Raw genomic sequence first — 19,132 nt, 5'->3', positions numbered from 1 at the left:
CGCTGAGCCTGCGCGTCCGGAGCCTGTGCTCTGCAACGGGAGGGGCCACAACAGTGAGAGGGCCACGTACCCCAAAAAAAAAAAAAAAAAAGAAGGAGGCAGAAATGTGTTCCAGGTTCAAGCCTGACTGGCAGGGAGAATGGTAGTACTGTTAATAAGTGAGGAAATCGGGAGTTCAATTAGCTATATTAAATGTATTCTAGTTAGAGCTACTGCTATGTGTTGTGATTTTTAAAGCCCATACTGGACCTGCCAATAAAGAAAATTTTACGACTTGCCATTCTTTTCTTATATAGAACAGTTATTTCAGGATCTCTTGATACAGAGCTCTTTCTTCCTCTGACCCCCACCTTCCAAACCCAGAATTCAGTGTCTTCTGAGCATGTTGTCTCCACAGCATACCTTATCCCTGTCAGCATGGGAACTACTTATTTCAGAATTGGGAATCTGGCAAATATCCCACATAACAGAGAAAAATAGGACACTGGGTAATTTACCGTTATTGTGTGCAAGAAGTAGTAAGTGTCACTAGGGAAATGTTTTTGACAGACATGTTCTATTTGATCTTCATGATCTGCAAGCCTAATTCTGATGCAGGTTGCCTTGTGAGAATTCAGTCATTTAACAAATCAAACAAGTACCAACCATCTACCTAACATTGTCCTAGGTGCTGGGGACACATCAGGAAATAAGGTGGCCTATGTCGCTTGTACCATGGAGCTTCTATTTCAGGGGTCAGAGATAGGCACAGACACAATACAAATGAATAAATAAATAGATATTTTGTTTGGTGGTTAGTGCTAACATGAAAATAAAGCATGGTAAGGGAAATGAGAATGAAAAAGGAAATGCTGTTTTATATAAGATGGTTGGGGAAGACCACTGATAAGGTGATACTTGAATACCATCTGGAGAATGTGAGGGAACAAGGCATGTGGACTTCTGGGGGAAAAATGTTCCAGGCAGAAGAAATAACCAGTGCATAGGGCTTGCGTGCAGAAATGAGTTAATGTAGTAGGCCTGAGACTGCTATCATTAGAAAGGCATAATTGTAAGGCTGGCTCTTGCCTGGTATCTGGCAGCTTGGATTTGGGGAGAGTTTCCACCATTCCCTGATAAGAATGACTCACTGTGCCCACACTGTTTGTACAGGCAATGTGGTTTATGCTAAACATCTGTTTTCCTTCTGGGAGTCTGGAGTTTTGGTACTTGCTAGGCAGAGGACACTTCCATGACTAGCCCCCAATAAAAATCCCAGGTACTGAGTCTCTGATGAACTTCCCTGATAGACAACATTTTATACATGTTGTCACAACTTGTTCCTGGGAGAATTAAGTGCATCCTGTCTTACTGCACTGCAGAGGACTCCTGGAAGCTTGTACTTGTTCACCCCATGAACTTTTTCCCTTAGCTGATTTAGCTTCATGTCCTTTCACTGTAATAAATCATAGTGGTGAATATGACTACTGAGTCCTGTGAGTCCTCCTAACACGTCATCATACCTGGGACTTGTCTTGGGGACCCACACAGCTTGAGATGAAGATTGGTTGGCAGGTTCAAGCACCAGCAAGGAGCCAACGTGTCTGGAGTGGAATAAACACAGGGGAAAGTAGTAGATGAAGTGAGAAGGATTATAAGGGGCCACATCATTGTAGATCATCTTATTAGACATAGTAAGGACCTTGATTTTTTGTAAAGTGGAATGAAAAGCCATTTGACGAGGGAAGTACCGTAGTATGATTTTTTTTTTTTTTTAAATGAGGCTTCAACATCATATGGAATCCAGATGACTAGTTAGGAGATTGTTGTAATAGACCAGTGGCAAGATATTGGTGGCATGGACAAGGGTGATAGTACTGAAAGTAATGAGCAATGGTTGGTTTTGGAATATATGGTAAACGTTAATCCAGTAGAATTTGCTAATGGATTAGATGTGGAATTAAGAGAGGAGTCAAGGACGACTTTAAGATTTTTGCCTGAGCAGTTGGAAAAATGGGTTGTTATTTGCTGAAATGAGAAGATTATTGGAAGAGTAGATTTGGGGCAAGAAGAAAAAAAAGTTCCATTTTTGAGTAAGATTGAGGTGCATAAGTGGAGATAATAGGCGTGTAGTTGGATATGAGTCTGGAATTGAGGGGAAGTCTGGTTAGATATATAAATTTGCAGGACATTTAAAACCCCTGGCACTGAGAAGATCATCTAGAAAGAAATTTAGAGAAGAAAAGAAGTCTGAAGATTAAATGCCAGGGGCACCAAAATTTAGTCCTTGAGAAAATAAGGAGGATCCTCACTGAAAGTGAGGGGATGGAAAAAGATATTCCATGCAAATGGAAATCGAAAGCTGGAGTAGCCATTCTCATATCAGACAAAATAGACTTTAAAATAAAGACTATCACAAGAGACAAAGAAGGACACTACATAGTGATCAAGGGATCAATCCAAGAAGAAGATATAACAACTGTAAATATTTATGCACCCAACATAGGAGCACCTCAATACATAAGGCAAATGCTAACAGCCATAAAAGGGGAAATCGACAGTAACACAATCATAGTAGGGGACTTTAACACCCTGCTTGCACCAATGGACGGATCATCCAAAATGAAAATAAATAAGGAAACAAGCTTTAAATAACTCATTAAACAAGATGGACTTAATTGATATTTAAAGGACATTCCATCCAAAAACAACAGAATACACTTTCTTCTCGAGTGCTCATGGAACATTCTCCAGGATAGATTATATCTTGGTTCACAAATCAAGCCTTGGTAAATTTAAGAAAATTGAAATTGTATCAAGTATCTTTTCCGACCACAACACTATGAGACTAGATATCTATTACAGGAAAAAAGCTGTAAAAAATACAAACACATGGAGGCTAAACAATACACTACTAAAATACCAAGAGATCACTGAAGGAATCAAAGAGGAAATCAAAAAATACCTGGAAAAAATGACAATGAAAACACAACAACCCAAAACCTATGGGATGCAGCACAAGCAATTCTAAGAGGGAAGTTTATAGCAATACAATCCTACCTCAAGAAACAAGAAAAATCTCAAGTAAACAACCTAACCTTACACCTAAAGCAATTAGAAGAAAAAAGAAAACCCCAAGTTAGCAGAAGGAAAGAAATCATAAAGATCAGATCAGAAATGCATGAAAAAGAAATGAAGGAAACAATTGCAAAGATCAGTAAAACTAAAAGCTGGTTCTCTGAGAAGATAAACAAAATTGATAAACCATTAGCCAGACTCATCAAGAAAAAAAGGGAGAAGACTCAAATCAACAGAATTAGAAATGAAAAAGGGGAAGTAACAGCTGACACTGCAGAAACACAAAGGATCATGAGAGTTTACTACAAGCAACTCTATCGCAATAAAATGGACAACCTGAAAGAAATGGACAAATTCTTAGAAAAGCACAACCTTCCGAGACTGAACCAGGAAGAAATAGAAAATATAAACAGACCAGTCACAAGCACTGAAATTCAAACTGTGATTTAAAATCTTCCAACAAATGAAAGGCCAGGACCAGATGGCTTCACAGGCGAATTCTATCGAACATTTAGAGAAGAGCTAACACCTATCCTTCTCAAACCCTTCCAAAATAGAACAGAGGGAGGAACACTCCCAACCTCATTCTACGAGACCACCATCACCCTGATACCCAAACCAGACAAAGATGTCACAAAGAAAGAAAACTACAGGCCAATATCACTGACAAACATAGATGCAAAACTCCTCAACAAGATACTAGCAAACAGAATCCAACAGCACATTAAAAGGATCATACACCATGATCAGGTGGGGTTTATCCCAGGAATGCAAGGATTCTTTAGTATACGCAAATCAATCAATGTGATAAACCATATTAACAAACAGAAGGAGAAACCATATGATCATCTGAATAGATGCAGAAAAAGCCTTTGACAATATTCAACACACATTTATGATAAAACCCCTCTAGAAGTAGGCATAGAGGGAACTTACCGCAACATAATAAAGGCCATATATGACAGACCCACAGCCAACATTGTCCTCAATGGTGAAAAACTGAAACCATTTCCACTAGGATCAGGAACGAGACAGGGTTGCCCACTTTCACCACTATTATTCAACATAGTTTTGCAAGTTTTAGCCGCAGCAATCAGAGAAGAAAAATAAATAAAAGGAATCCAAATTGCAAAAGAAGAAGTAAAACTGTCACTGTTTGCAGATGACATGATACTATACATAGAGAATCCTAAAGATGCTAACAGAAAACTACTAGAGCTAATCAATGAATTTGGTAAAGTTGCAGGATACAAAATTAATGCACAGAAATCTCTGGCATTCCTATACACTAATGATGAAGTATCTGAAAGAGAAATTAAGGAAACACTCCCATTTACCATTGCAACCAAAAAATAAAATACCTAGGAATAAACCTACCTAAGGAGACAAAAGACCTGTATGCAGAAAACTGTAAGACACTGACGAAAGAAAGATGATACAAATAGATGAAGAGATACACCATGTTTTTGGATTGGAAGAATCAACATTGTGAAAATGACTATACTACCCAAAGCAATCTACAGATTCAGTGCAATCCCTATCAAACTACCAATGGCATTTTTCACAGAACTAGAGCAAACAGTTTCACAATTTGTATGGAAACACAGAAGACCCCAAATAGCCAAAGCAATCTTGAGAACAAAAAAACGGAGCTGGAGAAATCAGGCTCCCTGACTTCAGACTATACTACAAACCTACAGTAATCAAGACAGTATGGTACTGGCACAAAAACAGAAATATAGATCAGTGGAACAGTATAAAGAGCCCAGAGTTAAACACACGCACATATGGTCACCTTATCTTTGATAAAGGAGTCAAGAACATACAATGGAGAAAAGACAGCCTCTTCAGTAAGTGGTGCTGGGCAAACTAGACAGCTACATGTAAAAGAATGAAATTAGAACACTCCCTAACACCTATAAAAAATAAACTCAAACTGGATTAAAGACCTAAATGTAAGGCCAGATACTATAAAACTCTTAGAAGAAAAAAATAGGCAGAACACTCTATGACATAAATCACTTCAAGATCCTTTTTGACCCACCTCCTAGAGAAATGGAAATAAAAACAAAACTAAACAAATGGGACCTAATGAAACTTCAAAGCTTTTGCACAGCAAAGGAAACCATAAACAAGACCAAAAGACAGCCCTCAGAATGGGAGAAAATATTTGCAAATGAAGCAACTGACAAAGGATTAATCTCCAAAATATACAAGCAGCTCATGCAGCTCAATATCAAAAAAACAAACAGCCCAATCCATAAATGGGCAGAAGACCTAAATAGACATTTCAACAAAGAAGATATACAGGTTGCCAACAGACACGTGAAAGAATGCTCAACATCATTAATCATCAGAGAAATGCAAATCAAAACTACAATGAGATATCACCTCACACCGGTCAGAATGGCCATCATCCAAAAATCTACAAACAGTATATGCTGGAGAGGGTGTGGAGAAAAGGGAACCCTCTTTCACTGTTGGTGGGAATGTAAATTGATACAGCCGCTATGGAGAACAGTATGGAGGTTCCTTAAAAAAATAAAAATAGAACTACCATATGACCCAGCAGTTCCACTGCTGGGCATATACCCTGAGAAAACCGTAATTCAAAAGGAGTCATGTACCACAGTGTTCATTGCAGTGCTATTTGCAGTAGCCAGGATATGGAAGCAACCTAAGTGTCCATCGACAGATGAATGGATAAAGAAGATGTGGCACCTATATACAATGGAATATTACTCAGCCATAAAAAGAAACAAAATTGAGTTATTTGTAGTGAGGTGGATTGACCTAGAGTTTGTCATACAGAGTGAAGTAAGTCAGAAAGAGAAAAACAAATTCCGTATGCTAACACATATATATGGAATCTTAGAGAAAAAAAAAATGGTTCTGAGGAAGCTGGGTCAGGGCAGGAATAAAGGCACAGACGTAGAGAATGGACTTGAGGACATGCGGAGCGGAAAGGGTAAGCTGGGACGATGTGAGAGAGTAGCATTGACATATATACACTACCAAATGTAAAATAGATAGCTAGTGGGAAGCAGCTGCTTAGCACAGGGAGATCAGCTTGGTGCTGTGTGACCACCTAGAGGGGTGGGATTGGGAGGGTGGGAGGGAGATGCAAGAGGGAGGGGATATGGGGATATATGTATATGTATAGCTGATTCACTTTGTTATACAGCAGAAACTAACACAACACTGTAAAGCAATTATACTCCAATAAAGATTAAAAACAACAACAACAAAAAAAAAGAATGAGCATTTAAATTTATAGTAGCACTGAAGTGTGATACAGAAATAAGGGAGTAATAGGTATTAAGTAGTAGGTATTAAGTTCAGTTATGTGTATCCGATAATCTTGATGACTTAACTTTGCTACATTTTTATCAGAAGTGAAATTCATTCAAAAAGTATTTGAGTGCCTCCTCTGTACCAGGCATTATTTTAGTCATAGGAATTGAGCTTTTCAGTTTTTCCCTAAATTAACTTACAGTCTAGAAGAGGAAATAAAAATATATCTATAGCAGATGCAGGAAGTGTGGTATAAATTGCTTTTGAATGTGGAGAAATACGATTTGTGTCTCAAATCGGGGAAGGCTTCACAGAGGAGGCGGTTATTTTAAGACTGGAGAAGATGACGTGCATCAGTGAGTACAGTGTGGCCTTAGCAGTTGCATGTCTGACTCTGAATTTTGGGTGTATGCTTACTACCCTATACATACGTTCATATATTCCAAACATATTTGAAGTGAGTCTGCAGGAAGAAGAGAGATCTTGAAAACAACTTCAGCATCATGACATACTAAAATTTGAAATTAATGTACTCCCTAGCAAAGAGACCTTTGAGAGTTCAGCTACTTTATTGTCTCCAGCAATGTGCTTCAAGCATTGGAGATAGGGGTGGGGAATGCCACAGGAAATTTGGCATTTTTTAAATTAAAAATATATTTATACGTGTCCTACAGGTAGGTTCATCTGTACCATTTTTCCAGAGTCCACATATATACGTTAATATACAATATTTGTTTTTCTCTTTCTGACTTACTTCACTCCGTATGGCAGACTCTAGGTCCATTCATGTCTCTACAAATGACCCAATTTTGTTCCTTTTTAAGGCTGAGTAATATTCCATTTTATATATGTACCACATTTTCTTTATCCATTCATCTCGGTGCTCTGTGGTGATCTAGATGGGTGGGATGGGGGGAGTGGGAGGGAGGTCCAAGAGGGAGGAGATATGTGTATACATATAGCTGATTCACTTCATTGTACAGCAGAAACTAACACAACATTATAAAGCAACTATACACCAATTTAAAAACATATATGTATATAAAAACACTTAACTTTTTCTTTTAAATTTATTTATTTATTTTATTCATCTTTGGCTTCATTGGGTCTTCATTGCTGCGCACGGGCTTTCTGTAGTTGTGGTGAGCGGGGGCTACTCTTCATTTCAGTGCACAGGCTTCTCATCGCGTGGCTTCTCATTGCGGAGCATGGGCTCTAGGCACACGGGCTTCAGTAGGTGTGCCACGCAGGCTCAGTAGTTGTGGCTTGCAGGCTCTAGAGCGCAGGCTCAGTAGTTGTGGTGCCCAGGCTTAGTTGCTCCGCGGCATGTGGGATCTTCCCGGACCAGGGCTCGAACCCGTGTCCCCTGCATTGGCAGGTGGGTTCTTAACCACTTCGCCACCAGAGAAGCCCAAAACACTTAACTTTTTAACACTAACACTGAAACAGTGAGTAACTGAGAGACCACACAAAATGGCTCATAGAAGAATTAGTGCAAATAGGAATTTACTCCATTAATTCTTTTTCAAACCTCTTAAAATAATTTTTAAGACAATTTCAACATAGTACACAACTGGTTATATGAGACTAAATAACAGTGTATTATCACCGAGTTATGAAAGTATTTGCTTACAGTGATTGTATTTTGAATCTTAGATTCTTATCTCTATAAACCTATTGTATTCTATTATTTTCTTCCCCTTTTTGCTTTTTTTTTTTTTTGAATAGGGAGCTTCTCTGTTGTTGATGCTGAAAACTTACCTTAGTGAAGATGTATTTCAACATGCTATTGTTCTTTACCTGCATAATCATAGCTATGCATCCATTCACAGTGATGATCTGTGGGATAGTTTTAATGAGGTAAGTGATCTGGATATTTTATTTAGCTCTTAAACTAAGAGAGGAGTTCTTATATTTATGTTTTTATCAAATATGTAAATAAGCTATGGTACCAAGGATAGTTATTTAAGAGAGAGGGGAATGGAGCTTAGTATATAAATATTTATGAATAAGAACATAGAATTAGGGCTTCCCTGGTGGCGCAGTGCTTGAGAGTCCGCCTGCCGATGCAGGAGACGCGGGTTCGTGCCCCGTTTCGGGAAGATCCCACATGCCGCGGAGCGGCTGGGCCCGTGAGCCATGGCCACTGAGCCTGCGCGTCCGGAGCCTGTGCTCCGCAAATGGGAGAGGCCACAACAGTGAGAGGCCCGCATAACGCAAGGAAAAAAAAAAAAAAAAAAAAAAAAAAGAACATAGAATTAAAAGTCATGAAATGAAAGTCCTGGTCTTAATTGTTGAAAAAATTGCATGAGGCCTTGTGTAAGCATCTTTAGTCTATATCTTAATCTCCATTCCTACTTTGTAAGAAAGTTCTCTTTTCTGAATTAGTGTATATTATTATGTTTTCATTATTTGATTTTTTTTTCAAAAATCTCTTTTCCTTTCCTTATGTTTTTGCAGTCTTTCTACCTTACATTCATGATTTTTTGCTCTATACTCTGCCTTATGAATCCTCCTATCTTTTGTGGCCATGTTCCTCTAAATTAGATGATGTATCATAGTCTGGCTGCCATGGCTCCATACTACCCTTGGATCATTTTGCTGCTTGGATTTTGTTGTGCCTAGAATTCTAACGAGCAGTGTAATCAGTTACAAGTTATGCTTCATAACAGTGTGTGAACCCAGCCTGCATCGTGCACATATGCTAATGGCATAGCCCTTATAAGCATTTGAATTTGTTACCCTGATCTAGATCAATGGTTTTTAACGTTTTGGAAGATCACAGACATATTTGAAAATTTGATGAAAGTTCTGGACATACTCCCCCAGTAAACCACAGATAGGCAAAATATCACACACAGATTCAACGTTTTATGGATCCTGGGTTAAGAACCCCTGCTCTGGATCTTTTCCATGTGCTCTCTCTGCTCCCTTGCCTTCTCTGAAATTTGGTATCTTCTAATTGTTAACCGTTTTCCCAGAAGATATATCTTCCCTACTGTCTGAGTTCTTTTTGAGAAGAACGATCAGTCCTTATTACCTAAGAGTTGCTTCTAAATCATTGTTTTTCCTCTTATCAGGTACTAGCATTTCAAATGAAAGCCACATTATTTACTTTATACTCATTGTATTGTCTCCTGACGTTTAGAATATATTTCTGCCTTCCTCACTGACTTCAACTTTTGCATCACAGTGTTTTCCTATCCAGATCTAGCCCCTTAACATTATCCTCAGGTTCTTCAGCATCCACATCAAATTATGCCCTGGACTTTTCATTTCAGTTCTGTTTCAGAGACCCAAAAGTGCCTTGCTTTGGGGCAAGCTTGTTTTCTTCCCAGCCTCTTGTGCAGAAATAAATAGGTCAGAGCCATGAGAAACATAAGGTTAATCTCACAAAGCATTTGGGAAGATTTTCTCCATCCTTTTTGGCTTTAAATAAGTAGGCATATGTCGACTGAGGTGTCAGGCCTGCCATAGTGGCGTGATATTACAAAACATTTTAAGCACTTGATGATTTGAGTTGCTTGCAAATCCATAGGTAATCTAGAAAAATAATTTGAATCATAAATTTAGCTCTCGTGCTTCAAAGAGATAGTTCAAAAATTGCTTCTTAATCATTGATACCAGATATCTTAGGGACAGGGAGCTTTAGAGGGTCTGTGAACCTCTGACACTGGATTCTAGATCTCGTAGATAAATTCATGTATTTTATAGGAAAAAGGGGTATGTGACCATGAAAAACATTCACTGCTGTTCTCTAGAGAGACCTAAAGCCCAGGCAGCCAACCTGTTTGTATCTCACTCCTCTGCTGCTGCTGCTCCCAGGCACTCCCACAGGATGAGCTCTTTAAAAGATGAACTTTAACATTTGTGAAAGCAGAGGGTCTGGGGAATAAAGAGAAATCTGGACCGAGAAATCTGGACCTAGCTGATTCACAGGAGTGAGTAGCAGTGCTTCTGATTCTAGACTGCATATCATTATCCATACCTTCTAAATGTTAGTATTGTGACCTGAAGGAGTGCTTATATCTTCTTAGGGATTTTAATGAACACTCAGTTGGTTGATAGCATATGTGCTGCTTTTTCAACGTAGTTCCTCTCTCACTCTCTTTAGTTATCACTTAGCTGTATTCCAGGTTACTTTCCTTTTAGCACTTGCTCAATTACCTAGAGTAAAAATGTAAATTCAACTCAGCATTTGTGCTTCTTTTTTATATTACCATTAAATGTAGTCTCCATAGAATGTGGTAGGGAAAGAGGGAAAAGTACTATAAAATTTTTAGACTGCTTAAGCAAAAATAATTTTTTTTTCTATAGGTCTCAAACAAAACACTAGACATAAGGAAAATGATGAAAACCTGGACCCTGCAGAAAGGATTTCCTTTAGTGACTGTTCAAAGAAAAGGAAAGGAACTTCTGGTGCAACAAGAAAGATTTTCTTTAAATATGAAGCCTGAAATTCAGCCTTCAAATGCAAGGTGAGTGCCCTCTCTCTCTCCCCACTATCTCTTTTGCACCTTCAGGTTAAAGTATTTTTGAGTGTTTTGTAATCATAAGTTCTTAAGAAACCTAACATGATTATCCCTTTCCGGGAATAGCTTGAAAAATGTCACCTTCCTGCCAAAAAAAAAAAAATACCCAACAAATTATGTGTAACTGACTGAAATATTGGAAAGAGGGATAATCTTCCAGTATTTTCTTTTTACAGCTCTCTGTGGCATATTCCACTATCCTATGTCACTGATGAAGGAAATTATTCAAAGTATCGATCAGTATCATTACTGGACAAGAAATCAGGTTTGGCTATATTTAACACTTTTCTGAAATGAAATTAGAAACAGCATATTTTCTAAAAATTGACCAAGCACCAGAAAGGAGATTACACTTTCCATTACACTTTCCAGTGTACACAGCTCTCTGAGCTGGTTCTATGAGACACCTGTACAAAATGTGACTAAGGTGAGACTGATTCTATGTATCATGCATAAAACTGGTCTTTCTTAGTCATGTGAAATAAGGTATAAAAAATTGCACTGAATATGCTAGCAGTTGTGGTAGAAAATAGCGAATACTGTGTTTTTGTATCCTAGATAAATATTTTGTCAGAAGTAGTTAGAAGTATACTCTGCTGGCTACTCTCTAGGGGTGGGCTGAGGCGACTGCATTTTAATAAGCACACTAGATGATTCTTATGCATGACAAACGTTGATTCATGAGACAGATTTATAGTAAATAATTATTACAAAATGTCCTGTAGACACAGTATACATTTTTTGATAATGAGAAAATAGGGCAAGAAATTACGATTGTGGGGGGATAATAAAATGTAAAGATTGTATATGCTGACCCACAGGAGTCTATAAAAAGAAATTGAAATGTAGTTTCTAACCATCTGTTAAATACCACTGAATGCTACACCACGTATCCTCTTAATTTACATCTTGAAAACATGAGGCTCTTGGGTTCTGCAGGAACCATTAGTGATACTTTAGATTTATGGAAAGGGAAAATTTCTTGTTTGAATTGGATCTGTTGTTCAATCCTATATCTTTGAGAGGGGAGTGTAGCTTAGTAACAGTCTGACTTTGCAGCCACATTGCTTCGTCAGTTGTATGATTTTAGGTGAGTTATGTGACCTCTCTGAGCCCCTTTCCCTGAGCTATAGAATGGAGAGAGTAATTATACTTGCATTATAGTGTTATGTGAGGATTAATTGAGCTCATTTATATGAAGCACCTAGAATAATGCATGGCACATGTTATGTGCTATATAAGTGTTAGTTATCATTATTAATGTTACTGTTGAAAAAAATAATTTTTAAGCATAACATATGCACATTACATAAAATCCAGAAGATGGAGAACAAATCTTATTACCCTATTGTAACTACTCTCATGATTATTTCTTTCTAGTCATTTTTTTAAAATAATTTTTTTACTTGGTTGATATTGTGTACATGTGATTTTTATATCTTACCTTTTATTTTTTAACATCTTTATTGGAGTATAATTGCTTTACAATGGTGTGTTAGTTTCTGCTTTATAACAAACTGAATCAGTTATACATATACATATGTTCCCATATCTCTTCCCTCTTGCGTCTCCCTCCCTCCCACCCTCCCTATCCCACCCCTCCAGGTGGTCACAAAGCACCGAGCTGATCTCCCTGTGCTATGCAGCTGCTTCCCACTAGCTATCTACCTTACGTTTGGTAGTGTATATATGTCCATGCCTCTCTCTCGCTTTGTCACAGCTTACCCTTCCCCCTCCCCATATCCTCAAGTCCATTCTCTAGTAGGTCTGTGTCTTTATTCCTGTCTTACCCCTAGGTTCTTCGTGACATTTTTTTTTCTTAAATTCCATATATATGTATTAGCATACGGTATTTGTCTTTCTCTTTCTGACTTACTTCACTCTGTATGACAGACCCTAGGTCCATCCACCTCATTACAAATAGCTCAATTTTGTTTCTTTTTATAGCTGAGTAATATTCCATTGTATATATGTGCCACATCTTCTTTATCCATTCATCCGATGATGGACACTTAGGTTGTTTCCATCTCCTGGCTATTGTAAATAGAGCTGCAGTGAACATTTTGGTACATGACTCTTTTTGAATTATGGTTTTCTCAGGGTATATGCCCAGTAGTGGGATTGCTGGGTTGTATGGTAGTTTTATTTTTAGTTTTTTAAGGAACCTCCATACTGTTCTCCACAGTGGCTGGATCAATTTACATTCCCACCAACAGTGCAAGAGGGTTCCCTTTTCTCCACACCATCTCCAGCATTTGTCATTTGTAGATTTTCTGATGATGCCCATTCTAACCAGTGTGAGGTGATACCTCACTGTACTTTTGATTTGCATTTCTCTTATAATTAGTGATGTTGAGCAGCTTTTCATGTGCTTCTTGCCCATCTGTCTGTCTTCTTTGGAGAAATATCTGTTTAGATCTTCTGCCCATTTTTTGATTGGGTTGTTTGTTTTTTTAATATTGAGCTGCATGAGCTGTTTATATATTTTGGAGATTAATCCTTTGCCTATTGATTCATTTGCAGATATTTTCTCCCGCTTGTCTTTTCGCCTTATTTATAGTTTCCTTTACTTTGCAAAAGTTTTTAAGTTTCCTTAGGTCCCATTTGTTTATTTTTGTTTTTATTTCCATTACTCTAAGAGGTGGGTCAAAAAAATTTTGCTGTGATTTATGTCAAAGAGTGTTCTTCCAGGCTTCCCTGGTGGTGCAGTGGTTGAGAGTCCGCCTGCCCATGCAGGGGACACGGGTTCGTGCCCCGGTCCGGGAAGATCCCACATGCCACGGAGCGGCTAGGCCCGTGAGCCATGGCCACTGAGCCTGCACGTCTGGAGCCTGTGCTCCGCAATGGGAGAGGCCACAACAGTGAGAGGTCCGCATACCGCAAAAACAAACAAAAAAAAAGAGTGTTCTTCCTATGTTTTCCTCTAAGAATTTTATAGTGTCTGGTCTTATGTTTAGGTCTTTAATCCATTTTCAGTTTATTTTTGTGTATAGTGTTAGGGAGTGTTCTAATTTCATTTTTTTTACATGTAGCAGTCCAGTTTTCCCAGCACCACTTATTGAAGAGACTGTCTTTTCTCCATTGTATATCCTTGCCTCCTTTGTCATAGATTAGTTGACCACAGGTGCGTGGGTTTACCTCTGAGCTTTCTATCCTGTTCCATTGATCTATATTTCTCTTTTTATGCCAGTACCATATTGTCTTGATTACTGTAGCTTTGTAGTATAGTCTGAAGTCAGGGAGTCTGATTCCTCCAGCTCCGTTTTTCCCCCTCAAGGTTGCTTTGGCTACTCAGGGTCTTTTGTGTCTCCATACAAATTTTAAGATTTTTTTGTTCTAGTTCTGTAAAAAATGTCGTTGGTAATTTGATAGGGATTGCATTCTATCTGTAGATTGCTTTACCCATCTCCCTGTTTTCAAAAGGGACCAATAAGGAAATTTTGCAAACCTCCCAATAGTATATAAGTTTTTGGTGGTATTAGAAATAATTGGACAATAAGAAATCTGCTTTTATTAGCCCTCTACTTTTTAGCTCAGTTCATATGCCAGTTTCTTAAACTCTTTCTGAGATTCACACCCCAAAGTCTTGCTCATATTTTCCTGCTATTGCCATTTCCTTCTAAGTACTTACCTGGCACTCTCTGCTTCCACTGCACAAAAATTGTTTCAGCAACTCAAACATGCCACACTGCCTCTTGTCTCTGGGCCTTTACATATGCTGTTTTCTCTTCTGGAAGAACACTCCTGCCTCCTGATTCCCTGGTTTTACTCCTATGCACTCTTCAGATCTCAACTCATCCATTGATTGCTCTAAGGAGCCCTCCCTCACCCCAAGACAGGTTAGATGCCCTACTTATGTGTTTTAATGATATTCTCTACTTTTTATATACTATAAGTACTGTTTTGTTTATATTTATCTCACATTAGATGTATCCCCCATTGAGGGTGGAGATCTTGGTTACACAAATCACTTTTGCAACCTTAGCACCGTATAGGTACACAAAAATTTATTGAATAAATAAATTTAGTCTATAACAACGTGACTCAATTTCAAATTTCACTGTAAGAAGTTCTAGGAAAAGAGCATTCCAGCCTTGATGAAATGATACCTTCTGTTTCTCTTCATTTGAAAATATTCTTAGTAAAGGGAAATATATGAAATGCACTATAATATGATTGGTTTAATCTAGAGGTGGAACTGAGCCAATATGTGCTGAAAGCAGTGTCTGCTAATTCCTCTTCTCAACTGTGGTTTTGTTTTTGTTTTTGTTTTTGTTTTTGTTTTTTGCGGTACGCGGGCCTCTCACCACCGTGGCCTCTCCCACTGCGGAGCACAGGCTCCGGACGCGCAGTCTCAGCGGAAATGGCCCACGGGCCCAGCCGCTCCGCGGCATGTGGGATCCTCCCGGACCGGGGCACGAACCCGTGTCCCCTGCATCGGCAGGCGGACTCTCAACCACTGCGCCACCAGGGAAGCCCTCAACTGTGTTATTTACCTTGCTGCTGCAATTTTAATTCCTGGCAGTTCAGGTTTTGAAAGTCCACACTGAAAATGTCTGTCCTCACAAAAAGTGTTTGAGGACAGTTGGGTCTTCTTGGTTCCTGATGCTCCTGTGAGAACGAATTCTGGTCTAATTGAATTTTAATTTTTTCTTTTCTCAAAAGAAATATAGCACAGACAGTGACTACAGAGGCTAATTTTATGCCATATGACTTTAGTACAATGTGTTATCTTTGTGGTTTGTTAAATCTATAGTATATTTTCGTGCGTTCTAATGTCAGGGTTGCTGGGTTAGTGCATTAGTTCAATCAAATATAGAAGTTATATGTGGTCAATGCTTTTGTCACTTTTCCCCATGTACATGGATTTTGAATGGTTAATAGTTTTTTTTGCATAAGAAGGGCTGAATGGGACCATTTTTCTAAACTACCTATTGAGGAAATTACACTAAAATGTCTCCCTCTCCCTTCTCTTCCTTCCTTTCCCCCCCTCCTCTTTCCTCTCTCTCTCTTCCACATTTTATTCAAACCTAATCTCTTTCACTATAGGAGATTTTTATATTAACTCTAACTTGGAACATTCATGTTTCTAAAAGGATATCACTGTGGCAAAAATATTTCTCTGAAACTAAAGGACGTGGCATTGAAATGAAAGGCAGTTGAAAAAAAGAGGAAGAAGGAAGGGCATGTAGTTAGGATTGGATATTTATCATGTGCCATTCTCTGCTCTTGCCTTTTCCCCCTAATAAAATAAAGGGGAAGAAAGGAGTATTGGAGAACGGAATGCTTTTGAACAGAAGGGAATACATGCAGTTCAGCTGCATGTATCATGCTAGCCCTCTGGAGCAAGCTACACAGGAAATTTTGCAGCTTTATAGTGAAAACATATTTTTTGTTTCTGTGCTTTAATGTTTCTTTATAAAACAGTAGTTGATTTTCATAACTCATTGACAAATGCTTTTTTAAAATCCCTATTAGATTACTTAATCTGGGCTTCTGCCATTTAACATTGGAGTTGCTCACTCTTGTTTTACTACTCAGTGGACTGTGAAAATTGAACTGTTACTCTGTTAATGATTATAATAAATTAAAAACATATGAGGATAGCCTCATCCACATTTGAGCTGCAGGATGTAGTTACCTCCCTTGTGTGCAAAGCTATTATTTTTTGATACCTGTGGTTTTAAGGTCCTCCATTCTGGATCACTCAGAAGACCTGAAAGAGACTAATATGTTGATTCTTTAAATGATAAATTTCCTCTCTATGCTGTCGCTGCACTGCTTTATATTCTGTCATCAAAATGACAGTAATAATTTCAAGCACACTCCCAGCTGTGTTCCTCCTCTCTACCATCTGGACTTGGCTAGGTTTACAACATGGCAAGTTGCTTATCAGCGAAGATACTCTGTATTTCAATATTTTCCTGTATCTATCCAATGGGAAAATTGCCATACTTATCATCCCTTGCCTCCTTTGTTGGGAAAGGGAGATTTGAAGCTCTTTAGTTCTTCTTCCCAAGGTCCTTTCTTCATAAAAGCTCTGTAGGAAATTGTGTTTGGTGACCCGGAGAGTGTTGATATTTTTGCGTTAGCTAATGATAAAGTTAATTTCATTAGTCATAGGTTTGTTAAAAATATCTCCAACTTGGAGCAGCTACTGTTGCCGTCACAAATAAACCTTAGAACCGCATTCTGCTCTAGAAAAGGAATAAACCCTATTAATGTAATTAATCTTTCCCATCTGTTGCTATAGCAGCAATAAAACAAATTAGTATGGAGTTCTTTTTAATGAAAAAGACTGATTATCTGATATGTCATGTTAAGACATGATCAGAATGTAAGTCTTTCCATCTTAAAAATCTTTTACAGTTTCAGTAGAATTAGAGTAACTAAGGCATTAAGAAAATCTGATAAATTTAAATAATTCATGCTTTGAAGTTGATCAACCCTAAGACTTCAGGTACTAAAGGGTTTAAATGTGTTTCCAAAGCATTTTATGTGTAAAAACCTTTATATATAATTATTGTGATAGTGAATATTTTAAAACAGCCTAAATATTTCCAAATAGGAGATTGGTTAAGCTGTGGTAGGTCTCGAAATAAAATATTCTGAAGATACTTGAATACTGCATATGAAGACAGTGGGAAAATGGCAGGAGGTGAAATCTGATAGGTGAAAACGCAGTATAAAATAAATGTATATAGATCCAGTGTATTAAATATTAATTCAGTTAAAATGTTTATAGGAAAAATCTTGGCAGGAAATATGCCCCGTAATGCTTTTATTGTCTGAGTTTATTTTTCTTTTCTCTACTCTTTCTCTTATAATTTAAAAAATTGTATTCTCTACTTTAAAATGGGGAAGAAAACTTACATCATAAACATCTACAAACTTTATTTAGATTTGTTTGAAACAGCTTACCATGACATAATCGTTTTGTTCATTCGTTAATTCACTGAGTATTTTTTGAGTACTTGCTAGAAATATTGTTTTAGTGCTGAGGGATTAGCAGTGCACAAACTAAAGCTCACGGGGTTTATAGTCTAATAAATATTAAACCTTAAGATGCTTAGAAGCATACCCTTAACTATTGTTTTAAATTCACGTCCTCACTGCCAACTTTGAAGGACATTTCTTGATTGGTAATTTTAAAGATTTTGAAAATTCCTATATATATTTTGTAGTCCAGCTTTTGTAGTAATATTTTTTATAGTCACATATTTTTAGCTTCTTGTTAATTGTACGTTAATTGAAATCATTCCATATAAATTTCTAACAGTTCTCTCAGCACTTATATTTAATGGTAGTGGCCAAAAAATGCATTATCAATTTTCTATTATTTTAACTCAGTAATTTCTTATTTGTACTTAATGAGACCTTAGTCCTTCCCTAATGTTTATTTTGCTGTCTTTGAATTATGTGACTTTTTTTTTTTTTTTTTTTTTTTTTTTTTTTGCGATCCGCGGTCCTCTCACTTTTGTGGCCTCTCGCGTTGCGGAGCACAGGCTCCGGACGCGCAGGCTCAGCGGCCATGGCTCACGGGCCCAGCCGCTCCGCGGCATGTGGGATCCTCCCGGACCGGGGCACAGACCCGTGTTCCCTGCATCGGCAGGCGGACTCTCAACCACTGCGCCACCAGGGAAGCCCAAATTATGTGACTTTTTTAATGGCTTTGTTTGTCCTTCCTTTGCTAACATAAACAAAGGCTGAGGTGGAACACATTTTCTATAGTTCTCTCACTGTCTTCCCCTGTGCCTCACCCTGCACACACTTCCCCTCTCCCTGCCTCTCTCCTCTAGCCACAGTGAACTTGGGAGCTGGTTCAGTGCATGGACTCCATGTACACTTTCACTCTGGGCCTTGAACACTCAGAGTCCCTCTTACTTGGCTAACAACACCTATATATTCTGAAGTCTCAACTTTGATGTCATTTCTTCCAAGAAATTTCTCCTAACCTTCTCCTAACCTTCCCTCTGTGCTTCTACAGAATGCCATGTTTTCTTTTTCCATGGACAACATTTATATGATATTCTATTCACCTGGTTACATTAGATTGTAAGATCTATGAGAGAAGGCACATGTCTACCTTGTTTACCATTAAATAAATAATTGTTAAGTGAATGAGTAGTGATCTTTGTTAACATGAAAATAACTGCCCTGGGAGGCAGACGTTTAGTTTCTTAGTGGAATATTACATAATAATACCATATTAACTTTGAAACAAAGTATCTGTTTAATATTTTTCTTTC

General features: G+C 38.0%; 1 protein-coding gene across 1 annotated transcript in view; it reads left to right on the top strand.

Moving 5' to 3' along the window:
* Positions 1 to 19,132, top strand: part of LNPEP (leucyl and cystinyl aminopeptidase) — a 98,030-nt gene that overhangs the window by 65,442 nt on the left and 13,456 nt on the right. Inside the window, exons 9-11 of the mRNA XM_007466866.1 lie at positions 8,080 to 8,211; positions 10,669 to 10,829; positions 11,060 to 11,148. Of these exons, the coding sequence (XP_007466928.1) occupies positions 8,080 to 8,211; positions 10,669 to 10,829; positions 11,060 to 11,148 (382 nt within the window). The remainder of the gene's footprint in view (positions 1 to 8,079; positions 8,212 to 10,668; positions 10,830 to 11,059; positions 11,149 to 19,132) is intronic.

The sequence above is a fragment of the Lipotes vexillifer genome, unplaced genomic scaffold (assembly GCF_000442215.2).
Source record: "Lipotes vexillifer unplaced genomic scaffold, Lipotes_vexillifer_v1.1 scaffold364, whole genome shotgun sequence".
Taxonomy (NCBI): Eukaryota; Metazoa; Chordata; class Mammalia; order Artiodactyla; family Lipotidae; genus Lipotes; species Lipotes vexillifer.
The sequence above is the reverse complement of the archived record's forward strand: the minus strand, read 5'-3'. Positions and strand labels throughout refer to the sequence as shown.